The sequence below is a fragment of the Temnothorax nylanderi genome, unplaced genomic scaffold (genome assembly GCF_030848795.1).
Source record: "Temnothorax nylanderi isolate EJ_2023f unplaced genomic scaffold, tnyl_v1.0 TNYL_tig0091_pilon, whole genome shotgun sequence".
Classification (NCBI taxonomy): domain Eukaryota; kingdom Metazoa; phylum Arthropoda; class Insecta; order Hymenoptera; family Formicidae; genus Temnothorax; species Temnothorax nylanderi.
In genome coordinates, this window is record NW_027249153.1 from 85099 (window position 1) to 98523 (window position 13425).

The window sequence follows — 13425 nt, forward strand, 5'->3', positions numbered from 1 at the left end:
CGAATAAAAGCCCGGGCACATAGAAAAACTTAAGCAGTAAGGAAATCAACGGTATGGATTCGCTACCAGGGCCGTGCCTTAAGTTCTTGACTGTGATTGGCTGATTTGCTTACTGCTTAAGTTTTTCTATGTGCCACGGCCATTACTAGTAACGTTTACGCGAGCGTATACGTTACTTCTGTAGTAACTTAGACCCGATCTACAATGGGTGTTGTAAGTCGTAAGTCGTAAGAATTGACCAATCACAGTCCATTATTCTCCTTGCGGTCGAAGAATAATGAACTGTGATTGGCCAATTCTTACGACTTACGACTTACAACACCCATTGTAGATCGGGTCTAATTTGTTCGCGTAAACGGGATTTTCCTTTGCGTAAACGGGATTTTGTAGCAACACGTTGATTGGCTACCGCGTCGCTTCTTGCCGCGCGGCAAGCGTTTCCGCGTCCTGTGTGCAGAAGCCATTACTGCATACTCCTGCTGCCATTGTAGACGACGCTTAAAAGCCCGTATAAGGCCCGGTCTACAATGGGTGTCGTAACTGTCGTAAGTCGTTAGTCGTAAGAAATTGACCAATCATTAGTTGATTATTCTCTTCAAATTCGATTGTGATTGGTCAATTTCTTACGACTAACGACTTACGACAGTTACGACACCCATTGTAGACCAGGCCTTATGCGGGGTCTACAATGCGAGTCGTGGGTCGTGACTCGTGAGTCATAGGAAATGGACCAATCACAATCGAATTTGAGGAGAATAATCGACTGTGATTGGTCAATTCTTGCGACTCACGACTTGCGACTCGCATTGTAAACCCCGCATTAGACATTAGACTACGGATTGGGATTGAGATTGGATTGAAATTTGACCAATCAGAGCAAAATTTACTAAACCTGAGATCAGTTTTCTTTATTCTGATTGATTAAATTTCAATCCAATCTCAATCCCAATCCCAATCCGTAGTCTGATACGGGCTTAAGCCCGTGTCACACTACGTATCGCGGACGCGGATCGCATTATTTCGTTTTAATGGTTTCTTATGCTGGGTCTACAATGCGAGTCGCAAAGTCGTGAGTCGCAAGAATTGACCAATCACAGTCGAATTTGAGGAGAATAATCGACTGTGATTGGTCAATTCTTGCGACTCACGACTTTGCGACTCGCATTGTAGACCCAGCATTATAATCTTTGTCGAAAAGATTCTGTGAATTGAGAATATCAAACAGTATGTTAATTTTTAGAATAAATTCAATAGTTGCTTCGCAGCCTTGAAACTATGACAAATCTTTTTATAAGAAAGTGTAAAGAGAGCGACGGAAGAACTTGGACCCGTATTCTCAGTTCACCTTTATCATAAATAAGCGCATTTAGCATATAGCATTTACGTTAGATATACTATAGAATTTCAGAAATAAATGCGCGCATTTATCGATAAAAAAGTGAACTGAGAATACGGGCCATAAAGTCTAGACAGCGTATTTCACTTTTATTTTATTATCTTTCCTAGTAATATACAGATAAATTATTTTTTAATTTTAATCGCGTTTGTAAATTATGAAACTCAACAATATATTGCCATGTCTGATATAACCCCCATTACTTTATTTCGCCTAGTCTAGCTAGTATTTCTTGCAAATTTTAACACATGTGACAAAGATCTATATAAAAAAAAGTTTGTAGCTTTTTGTCGGATGAGAAAATAAACAAATTAGTTCTCATAATTATTTACATATAACGAACAACTCAATTATTATAAAAAACTTAGATTAATATATCACATGTTAAAGAGCTTATGTGAAGATCGTGCTAGTCCAAACCAACAAAAACAAGTCAATCGATCCCAATCGATTGCGATGTCGTCTTTAGACGGATTCACTTTTCTGAATGATCCCGTGCTTCCATAATTAGATGTGCCTATCATCTATTGTTTACGAGGACCCCATATTTGCTTTCAAAATATCATGGTCAAACTCAAGATTGCAATATTGATCTTTCGATGAAAATTTCCTTAACTCTGAAAAACATCAACGTGAAAATCAGGTTCTATATCAATAATCAGTAATAATTTTCTAGGATTAATGTGCAGGCAATTTGAAAAATGTCCTATGAATAAAATATTTTTCATTTGCACAAATGAAGGTCAATGCTTTGCTTCATCGATAAGAAGTATATCATTTTCTTATTTTTTTAATAATATGGATAACATGCAACACAATATGCAACTATTTAAAGCATATTTAGTTATATATATTAGTTATTCTATTGAAAAATATTATTCTATTGCACCATGGTGCAGTTTTTTTACAGTTTAAAAAAGCATGTACATATAAATATGTAATACCAGCAACATTATTTAGTGACAAATTTGTAAGTTAAATATATTTATGCAATTTTTAAATGTATATTCTTATAACGGTCTGTAACTTACTGTTATTTTTTATTAAGTTTATTCTTAAAAATGATGTAAAGCCAAAGGAAGAAAAAAAAAGAAGAAAAATTATCAGAGACAAAATTCATAAACTTTAAGGGAGATATAATTAATCGACAAAGCGAATATTTTTACCTCATCCGTGTAACGTTGACCTTTAGTTTATCGATCTTCGTTTTTAACTTTATTTTCGAAAATCTGTAACGTAAAGTCTTCCTCAATAAAGTCTTCTTTTATTAATTGCAAATAATCATCCGGCGTCAGTTTATTCTGCAATCGGTTAAGCATTTCTTTCATTGAAGTAATTTTTTTCTTATATCTTCTCAACTTCTGCTGTAATATTTTGTTCTTCTTTCTCATATTTTTTACATTTGTCGATAATTTTTGTATTTTTTTTGCAGCAAAATCTATTTCCTTTTTAGAGTTGAGATTAGTTGAATCGTGTGAGATAGGCGATAACATGATGATATTTTTTGAATCAATTAGAATAAATTTGCATTTTTTATCTGGTTGAGAAATTGCCTCTTGAGTCAATTGATTTGGGTTTTGAGTGTCAAATATACTTGACCCATCGTTTTCGATCGTAATGCTAACATTATTTCTTGAATAGTTGTGATCCCATTCTGCACTTTTGTCCAAGATACAAGTTTCTCTAGAGCTTACAGAATTACTAATGCTTGCAGCATTACAGATATTTTCAAAATCAGTTTGAATAAATTTGGGTTTCTTATCTGAGTAAAGAATTGTCTTTCGAACCAATTGATTTGAATCTTGAGTGCCAAATGTATTTGATCCATCATTTTCAATCAGAGTACTATCATTATTTGAATAGTTGTGATCCTCTACAGCACTTTTGTCCAAGACATAAGTTTTACCGGAGCTTACAGATTTATTTGCAGTATTGTAATTCTCTTTTGACTTAAACATCGAGCAGATAATCTGCTCTTTTTTTGTGACAATTGAAGAATAATCTCTTGGTACTGCATTTTCACGTAAATAAAAATATTTATATCCCATGCCTCGTATAATATCTTTTTCACTAAAATGCAGACTACAAATTCTACTTGTTTTTTTCGGTTTCCAATCTGCCTTTCCAACAACAGCGATCCATCTGTTCAGAAGATTTTCATTATTTAGAGGAAACCTATAACATACAAAATATTTTTTTAAACAAAAATGATCTTTTTTACAAAATATTAATTATATTAATATTTTGTATACAGCTTTATAAAGAGTGTAATTTACAAATAGTGGAAGTTATAAATAGGACATTTGTAATTTTTCAATAAATGCACACACTGATACTTTGAACTTGCTTTTTACAATAGAATTAAAGTCTATTATTGTATTAAGACTAATTGTAATCAGTACACATATTTAAAAGTTGTTTTATATACACTTCATTATTTGCATCTTATTGTATAATTTGAGATTTTAATAATATACATTTAACCCTTCGCAGAACATGTGTAATTCGCTGCTGCTTTTATCAAACAAGTGGGGGGCTTACGCCAGTTAAGATTTTCAAGCTGTAATGGTGCCATAACAAATCTGAGAAAATTCAAGTATACTTTCAAAGGCTTTAAGAATCTATTTATAACGTTATATATATATATGCCTGATGCTTGTTTGGGTTTTTTTTTGCGAGTCCGTAAAATCTCCGTAAAATTTGAAATGGAAATATCGAGTGGGTCTTGAAAGCCCCATTTGTTCTGCGAAGGGTAATGTTACACGAATACCGTACAAAATATTAAAATATCATCTTTCAACTTAACCTAACCTATTGTCTTTACAAATAAATATTAGACGCCTAACCCTTTCAACCAAAGAAAAATACCAAAGAAAAAAATTAATATTACTTACCGAAAAAAATGTATACTACTTCCTGATCTGTGGTTGCTTTTGCAATTTTTTACACTACATAATGTCATCTTATTACGTCTATAATCTTTGACAATAATATAACAAATAACAAAATCCTATCTTCTTCTTGTAAATGGCATCCGCCATTCACCATCCGCCTCAGGGTGCCATTACATGGAGCGCGGAAACGCGGAAACGCGGAAGCGCGGAAGACAAAATTTACTAGATTTCCGTCGATCCGTTCCGTCTGTTTTGAATGCCTTATATTAGGCTACGTTCGGATTCCCACCCGAGTGCTAAAAATCCTATAGTATATGTCACGTGCACTATAGATTTTCAGCACCCAGGTGGGGAATCGGAACGCACCCTTACATGGAGCACATTTTGAGCGGAAAAGCGGAACAGAGAATTATAAAATATTAATTTTTAACGGTATTTATTGATTAAAATGCTTGTATTCAATAGATAAGCTGAAAAGATAAGCATATTAATAAAAATTGCAATGAATTAAGTAAACACAATTTTAAGAAATGAATACAAATGTCTATTTGTCACTATACTGTTCCGCTTTTCCGCGCAAATTGTGCTCCATGTAATATAAGGAGAAACAAACTCGCGGAACGGACGCGTCAAATGTTCGTTCTTTTTCTCTGTACTGTTGCACTCAGATACCTCAGATAGGTTATGTATTTTTATAATATATTCTATCCCGCTTAGAATATTGTGGACAGTTCTCCGTGAAATTGGAAAAGTGATTTAATTGTTATAAACTATTCGGTAGAACAAGCGCTAATGCATAAGTGCCCTATAGCCGTGAAGCTCCGCTGTTCCGCTCAAATGGGATAGAAAGAAGCGACGGAAACACGGAATCTAGTTACTTTCTTTCCGCGTTTCCGCGTTTCCGCGTTTCCGCGTTTCCGCGCTCCATGTAATGGCACCCTCAAGGACGATACAGCGGATACAGCCTACACTACAGCCATGCACAGCCATGGCTGCGTCGGATTCCCCACCCGAGTGCTAAAAATTCTATAGTATATGTTACGTGCACTATAGATTTTCAGCACCGTGGGGAATCGGAATGCACCAATGCACCCCATGATGTAAAGCAGGGCACACACACTTTTCGTAGAACGTAACAGTAAGGTTTCGACCAATAGCGTTGCTCGATTCGGCCGTCTGTAACCGTAGAAGTAAAGGTCTATCCAGACAAACTTGCATAGCGCATAAACATAAGTATGAGAAAATTGATTGGTCCATATGCATGTGCATAAAAAGATAGCCCAATTCATTTCTTTATGTATATGTTTATGCACCTATGCAAGTTTGTCTGGATTGACCTTAAAGGCCGTCACACACAAAATGCATAACGTCGCATAAGCATAGCATAAGACCGTTGGACCAATGAGCATCTTACGTAAATTAATATGGCGACATTATGCTGGATGCTCATTGGTCCAGCGGTCTTGTGCTATGCTTATGCTACGCTATGCATTTTGTGTATTATAGCCTTTAGAATTGAGCAACGCGATTGGTCGAAACCTTACTGTTATGGCTTCTGCACACAGGACGCGGAAACGCTTGCCGCGTGCGGCAAGAAGCGACGCGGTAGCCAATCAACGTGTTGCTTTTCCGTAAGAACCAAAAGTTTATTGGCTACCGCGCCGCGTCGCTTCTTGCCGCGCGCGGCAAGCGTTTCCGCGTCCTGTGTGCAGAAGCCATTAGGCAAGAGTCACATGGCATGTATTTTCCGCGTAACGCGTAACCGCGTAACCAATTTAGAAGCGTTTCGCATTTTTGGTTACGCATATTCGCGCGCTTCTGATTGGTTACGCGATACGCGTTACGCGGAAAATATAAGTCCATGTGACCGCACCCTTACGTTCTACGGAAAAGTGTGTGCCCTGCTTTAGGGCCAAAGCACATATGACAGTTATGACAGTTATGACAGTCGTAGTTGGTCGTAGTCGTGGAGTCGTGGACGTAAGTAACGCACAAGCTTTGGCGTATCCTGATCTGTCAGCTGTCAGCTGTCAGGTCGGGGGCGACGGGGACCGACCCGACTACGACCGTCGTATATCGCTACGCCATATGTTATGTGCTTTGGCCCTTTCTTCTTAAAATAACCCAAAGAATATCCCCTTCAAGTTTGTGTACTTATTTAGAAAACACCCTGTATATAAATAAAAATAATAAGATAGATCAAGATGTAGTTGCAAGCGTTAAACTAGATATTAATGAAACGCGTGGTACACAGGTATCATATATATCCGTTGACAGAGAATCCTCACGTTTCGCTTGCGTCGCCGTTCGCCGAAATGTATACAAACGTCATGAGTTAACTTACCAGTACCAGAAGACGTTTTTTTTTTTTTTTTTTTTTTGCGCTCGCTGACTCGCTTGAGAGCTGAGAGCTGAGAGCGTCAGTGCCGTCAGTCAGCGTCGCGCGTTTACGTCAGTTCACGTCAATTCACGTTAGTTTTGCATCATACGTTGACGTGGTTGACGTACGATCCTCGCGCGATAGCCGATCGTCGACTCGCGTAAACTCTGCGACGCACGCGTTTTTAAAACGTCTCGCCGTCCCCCGACGGCCTCCCGACACCGACAGTCCCGACCGTCCCGACAGGATTTGACTCGTGCCACTCGTGCCTCGTGCCTCGTGCGCTGTGCGGGAGCGTTTTAATCTTGGATCAACGAGAGACAATCGCTCGCACATACGGCTCCATTCATCCACGTTAGGACGAATAGGTTCGATGTACATACATACCGTCGTCCTCGTATCTCGTATTGCTTGATCAAATTCGTGCCCTTAACCCTTAATGCCTTTTGAGCATTTCGCAGCATTTCGCGAGATCGGAGATACGAGATACGAGTGTCGATAGTGGCGAATAAAATCTTGATAAGCAATCGCGTGTATCGTGAAATTACGTTGCGTAACGGTTTCACGTACGGTGCGCAAAAAACATTTGCATAATATTTATGCGATTCGCGGTAACGGAATGCCAAAAGTGTAAACTCGCCCGACCCGACAGAATTTTCCGCTGATACAACCGATTATAACCATATAACCTCCCGCATTCAGATATCGGAACCAAGCGCTATATAATCTTGGGATTAGGTTGAAGGCACCAATCCTTCCTCACCCGAAGAGAACTCGAAAAAAAAATTGTGGAACTAATGGGAATATACTTATTCGCTAAAAAAGTGAATCGGCTGTATGGGTCAAAAGCGCTCGCGATTCGCGTTCAGAGAGCGATGCGTTTATAGGCGATAATTTTAAGTATTGTCTTGTGTTTTCCAGGTGGTAATGAACTTGTGAGCGTTTTGCCTCACTGAGACACGATGTCTGACGATAACTTGCCGCATATCTCCTATGGGCTTGATAGCCGTGGAAGGATAGTGCGTATTGAGTCAGGTATAACCAGGGCTAACATCCGACGTCTTCCAAGCATAGAGGAAGCTCTAAGGAGACTCAGCACAAATTTGAGATCCGATAGACAAGCTGTTGACTCTAACAATGGTAACGCTTGGTGAACGAAATCCTTTTGCCTAATGCAGAGAATTTATGATAATTACATACGTCACTTTTTTTTTATAACAGAAGTATCTGATTCTCAAGCCACGGCACAAATAGCGTCGCTCGAGGATGATAGTTCTCAAAATGCATGGGACGACATAACGGATCATGAGTTATCTGTTGATATTACCGATGGGGCATCTTCGCCGAATCAAATCACGTCCAGTGTGCCATCATTGACTCCAGAAGAAGAGTAAGTTTATACTTATTGTTTGAAGCAATTATGCATTATGTATTTTTTTTTTAATTTTTTTAATGAATGCATATAGGCTTGATTTCAATTGTACCTCCAATCTTGGTGCATTTATTATTGCCAAGAAATATTCTTCAAACTATATATACACACATATGTCCTGCTTCATTTTCAAAATACAGAGTGTCAAAGATGCATGCTTCTGGTGGATCTAAAAATGTTTTATCGGTACTAGAAAATATTTTTAAACGTTTTCCACGTGTACGCATACCAAATTTGAATAAAATATTTTTAAACGTTTTCCAGATTTTCAAAATTTTACATTTCCCCCCCCCCCACAACATTGACACTCTGTATTTTGAGAACAAAGCAGTTTAGGACACATGTTTGTAGGACTTTTTCTTCTTGAAATAAGGCCAAAGAATATCCCCTTCAAGTTTGTGTACTTACTTAGGTAACCCTTTATATCATCTGATTTTTTTATTATTTTAAAGACTTACAGCAAATTCCTGCGATTATTGTTTGACACATTCTATTAATTTATAATGTCAACCTCTTTTATCCAGCAGGCGATACTGCTGGGTATGCTTTGCAACCGATGAAGACGATGCGACCGCAGCGTGGGTTAAACCGTGTCATTGCCGAGGCACTACAAAATGGGTTCATCAGGGTTGTATTCAGAGATGGGTCGATGAGAAGCAAAAGGGTCATGCTGGACATGCCGTGGCATGCCCACAATGCAATACCGAATATATCATAGTTTATCCAAACATGGGTGAATATATTATATTATACATACATAGATACATATGTGTATGCATGTGTGTATATATATGTATGTACGTGTATATACGTATGTGTGACATTGTTATATCTAATGTTATAGTTAGTTTAGTGTTTTTGTTATTTCGTAAAAATACAAGTATCTATATTATAAACATTATTTTACTTTATTATTGTGTGATATATTATAATTATACTCTTTGCACATGTAGAGTATCCTACATGCAAATCAATTGTAGGTCCATTAGTGGTAGTACTCGACACGATTGATGCAGTCATCTTCCGAGTATGCCCTTTTATCGCCGCTGGTATAGTTGTTGGATCCATATATTGGACAGCTGTGACTTATGGTGCGGTTACTGTCATGCAAGTGGTGGGTCATAAGGATGGTCTTACCATGATGGAACAGGCTGATCCTTTAGTCCTACTGGTTGGCTTGCCAACTATTCCAATTATGTTGGTTTTGGGAAAGATGCTTCGTTGGGAAGATCAGGCCCTTAGTTTTTTGAGGCGACACGCATCCAAAGTTCCCATTTTAAGGCATTTTCTACCGAGCAGGTTTGTATCGGCAACATTACTGTCAATAAATAGTCCAATTCCACTATTTATATGTATATACCGTAGTAAATTTATGTTCTAGTGCAATTTTCTTATTTTTCTCATTTTGCAAGGAAATCCTATATTTATCGCGATTTTAAAAATAGTATATATTATGTATATATTATGCTTGTAAAGATACTAGAAATTTCTACTTCCAATATATCCTAAAATATGAGTTTTAAGAAAAACGCTTTAATTGAAAGTTTATTAATTTTTAAGGCTACATCTTGTGGGGTCAACGCAATCTTACTCCAGGTAAATTTTTTTATCATAAATCAATCCTCATTATTCTGCATAAAAGTAGATAAAGTAATCGAAAAATGTGAAATGAGTTTGCAAAAAATATATTTTGATACATTATCTCACATAACATTCACTTTTCGTTGACTTTATCCTAATACTTTTATAAGTAGAATAAAGATAATTGAGTTGTGTAGAAAAACTGATTCCATTACAAAAAATAGTGATCTTGAAATTCTAAAAATGCCTCCATTTAGAACGAGATTTTTATTGTGCCGATTATAAACTGGTTCTCTTAAAAAATCAAACATCATACTTTAAGATTTATTGGAAGTAATAAACACTGGTGATGTATCGTCTCTATATAAATACTTTGGAAATTACATATATTTAACTGAACAGTTTTTATTTACGGAAAACCCGATATAATACAGAATATGCATCCAGTGAAAAATGCATCCAATTAAAATAACATGCTTTTAAAATATAATTGTTGCAGTTATACCGACGAAGACACAAGTATACAATCTGAAGATATACCTCCAATGAACGATCCAGTGTCTGCGACACGTGTTCTTTGCGGCGCACTTTTACTGCCGACCATCGCTAGTCTGTGCGGAAGAATATTCTTCGAAAGCATAAGTTCCAACTTTCAGAGAACATTGTTGGTACGTATTAATTCTTCAAATTATAAAAATACTATCACAAATCTTGTATTACTCTCAAATATATACAAGACGATTTCATATATGTATATTATTAAAAAATAACATTATTCTTTAAGTAACTAAAGAACCGCCTTGTTTAAATTGCCATTGTGCGCGCGCGTGCGTGCGTGTGTGTACTTTTTAAAATATATTTTTCTGTTTCTTATCTCTGTAGGGTGGTGCAGCCTTTATAACAATAAAAGGTGCGTTCAAAATTTATCATAAACAGCAACAATACAAGAGACAGTGTCAGCGTCGCGTAATGGACTATACGGAAAGCAATGTAGCATTATACAAAAGGCAACAAGACTCCGAGAGTGATCGAAGTTAAATAAAATATCAATGAATATATTTGAATATCGATTAGTGTGGATATGATCTTTCAAATGTAAAAAGGAGCAGATCGACGCTCTACAGTAGCGCTATTTATACATAAACGGTCTTACAGATATAATCTTTAATGTTACGTATATATCCACGGTGATCGTAGTACAGCCATGTGAAATAAAGAGATAGTTGTATATAAGCATATAAAAATAAGATTTATATTTGAGTAAGATCAGTGATTGTGATTCAGGATTGTATTTTCCAAAGGTGAAAGATGTTGGGCAATCTAAAGGATGACATCTCCTTTAAATTAACATTTAGAGGAACAGTACTTTTTAATAATTATATTACACGGGTAATACTTTCTACTATCTTCCTTGTACGATAAAGAATGAAAGCGGGAATAATTACACGATTTTTTTCTTTATGTTATTAGCGTTGTCTAACTTTAAATAATCTAGCAATAATCATTATTTTTGAATTTTATATTATAGTGAAAAGCTCAAGTGCTATCGCAGAGAAAAGAAATAAACGTAACAAATTATTATGACAAATGTTTGTTACGTAAAACTATTTACTGTGACTCTAGATACGTCTACAGAATACTGACATTTATATATAAATTATATATGTATATATATGTGTGTGCACGCGCGCATACATATGTATACATATATGTTTATACATAAATATGCTATATTAGAATTAAGGTTCATGAACTATATTTTGTAATCTAATCTCACATGTAAATGCTGTCATAAAATAATCTCTGTAGCAAATATAAGAAAACCATGATTATTTACTTACATAAAAATTTACAGTGTTCGTATAGTTACATCTATATTTCGTGTCTCGTGTCATATACATTTACGTTTTATTTTGCAATAGTATTGGATATCGGGCGTTTAAAGTTGCAAATGTATCCGTTATTCAAACCAATGATAATAAGCCAAGTACTCAATAACCATGTAAAGATTGAATGTTCGTTAACTTGTCTACGTAAATAGTAAGAGAAACTTTCAAGTAACAAGCATTGTATCTTACAATGATTCTTGAAAATGTCAAATGTGTTATATTCTTTTATTTTATATTATTTTTCAGATAAAAAATATCTGAGTACCTGATTTGCTAGTTTGAAATAAATTGTCTGTTCGAAGTGATCGAGTACTGATACACATACTCGAATAATTAATAGTATCATTTTGTAATAAGTTTACAAACTTGATAGTTTTTTTAACAATGTAGACTTTAACTATACCTTTATTGAATTTATTCCCCTTTTTCCTGGTTAAATATAACACAAGTTTTTCAAAGTATAAAATATATTATAAACCATATATATATATATATATATGTTATAAACCAATCCATTTAACACAAATATATTATTAACAAATGTATACAATTTTTAGGGCGATGTTTTTTAATAACTTTTTGTATGCAAATATATTTATTGAATAGATCCAAATAGATTTCTTGCCATTTTCTGTTAAAATAATTAATTATGTATATACGTTGTCTTTAAAAAGATGTTTGCGAAATTATGGGATAAAATTACCTATGTTCCTTTTTCTCAGCACCAGATCAACGAGTCATACCTAATTTTTTGTTTTCTCACATAATTAACTACATTTTGATCGACGTTTTTTTATTTAAACAAACCTCCGTGTTTTAATTATTATTTGAAAATTATTTTTTACAATCTAAATTATTTAAAAACGTACAATCAAATTATAGTCCATCATTTCTGAAAAGATTTTAACAAATTTATAAAAATCGGTTTAATATTTTCCAAGAAAAAGGTACATAAGAATAAAAAAAATAATTTTATAGAAAAATACTTCTAAAGTTTTGATGATCATCCTCTTTTTCTTTATCTATTTCAAGTCAAAGCTATAAGCAGAGAGGGAGGAGGACCACCAAATAACAAGTTTTTTAAAATTATTTCTTGATTATCCGCTAATCCTTCAGATCGCTAGAGGACTATATCCAACCTCTTTTTTAAACATTTAGACATATCTAAAAATCATTATCTGTAGCTCAAAATATAAAGCAATGTTTTTAAAAATAAAAATTGATTATTTTCAATATTATCCTGCCTTTTAATGTAACATTATATGTATATTTTATTTAAGTACTTTAGCTTCAAAATAAGAAAAAAAAGTTGAAAAAGTAACAGATATTTTTTCCAGTTATGAAAATATTCTTAAATTTTAAAACACCGCTTTCAAAGATAATATACATATTTTTCACGATGTTCTTAATTTTACTAACAATTTATTAATATCTCGAGAGTCAGGGCATTCTCTTTATTATCTTTTCTATCTAAACTGTTTGCCCGGTCTCGTAATGACCATTTTTTGTACTATATATCTAAAGAAAATATTACCGATACAAATTTATTTTACAACCTATCTTGCAATAAATAATTAATATCTTAAAAATTAAAACGCATAAAAGATACGAGAAATATATTAATTGAAATATGTACGTTTTCAACAAATAAATTTTTTACATGTAATGTTTCATATTACAATAAAAATAGATAACAATAAAAATAGATTAAATCGATATGTAACAAAATGTACAATTTTTGCTTACAAAGTAAACGTTAAAAATGAAAATAATTATATTAATTCTTCTACACTTGACTTTGAATTCGTCTTTAAATCTTGATAGAAACAATCTTGACGAATTAAATATGCTTA

The 13425-nt window shown here is 34.6% G+C and overlaps 2 protein-coding genes across 5 annotated transcripts; one reads left to right on the top strand and one right to left on the bottom strand.

The window, feature by feature from the left end:
* Positions 1-1466: 1466 nt before the first annotated feature.
* LOC139774980 (THAP domain-containing protein 5-like) lies at positions 1467-4468 on the bottom strand. Its single transcript, XM_071710594.1, has 3 exons — positions 4291-4468; positions 2563-3571; positions 1467-2013 (listed from the first exon to the last, which is right to left on the bottom strand). The coding sequence occupies exons 1-2, from the start codon at positions 4356-4358 to the stop codon at positions 2590-2592; spliced, it is 1050 nt and encodes a 349-aa protein (XP_071566695.1). The 5' UTR covers positions 4359-4468; the 3' UTR covers positions 1467-2013; positions 2563-2589.
* Positions 4469-6339: 1871 nt separating this feature from the next.
* Positions 6340-12810, top strand: LOC139775067 (E3 ubiquitin-protein ligase MARCHF5). Of its 4 annotated transcripts, none has more exons than XM_071710766.1 (8): positions 6340-7038; positions 7592-7810; positions 7892-8060; positions 8630-8835; positions 9056-9401; positions 9663-9698; positions 10183-10351; positions 10566-12810. In XM_071710766.1, the coding sequence occupies exons 2-8, from the start codon at positions 7633-7635 to the stop codon at positions 10719-10721; spliced, it is 1260 nt and encodes a 419-aa protein (XP_071566867.1). In that variant the 5' UTR covers positions 6340-7038; positions 7592-7632; the 3' UTR covers positions 10722-12810. The 4 variants fall into 4 exon arrangements, with proteins under 4 accessions (XP_071566867.1, XP_071566866.1, XP_071566868.1 ...); XM_071710765.1 differs by having other exon boundaries at positions 6344-7038; positions 8627-8835; XM_071710767.1 differs by having other exon boundaries at positions 6348-7038; positions 8627-8835; positions 9083-9401.
* The last annotated feature ends 615 nt before the right edge of the window (positions 12811-13425 follow it).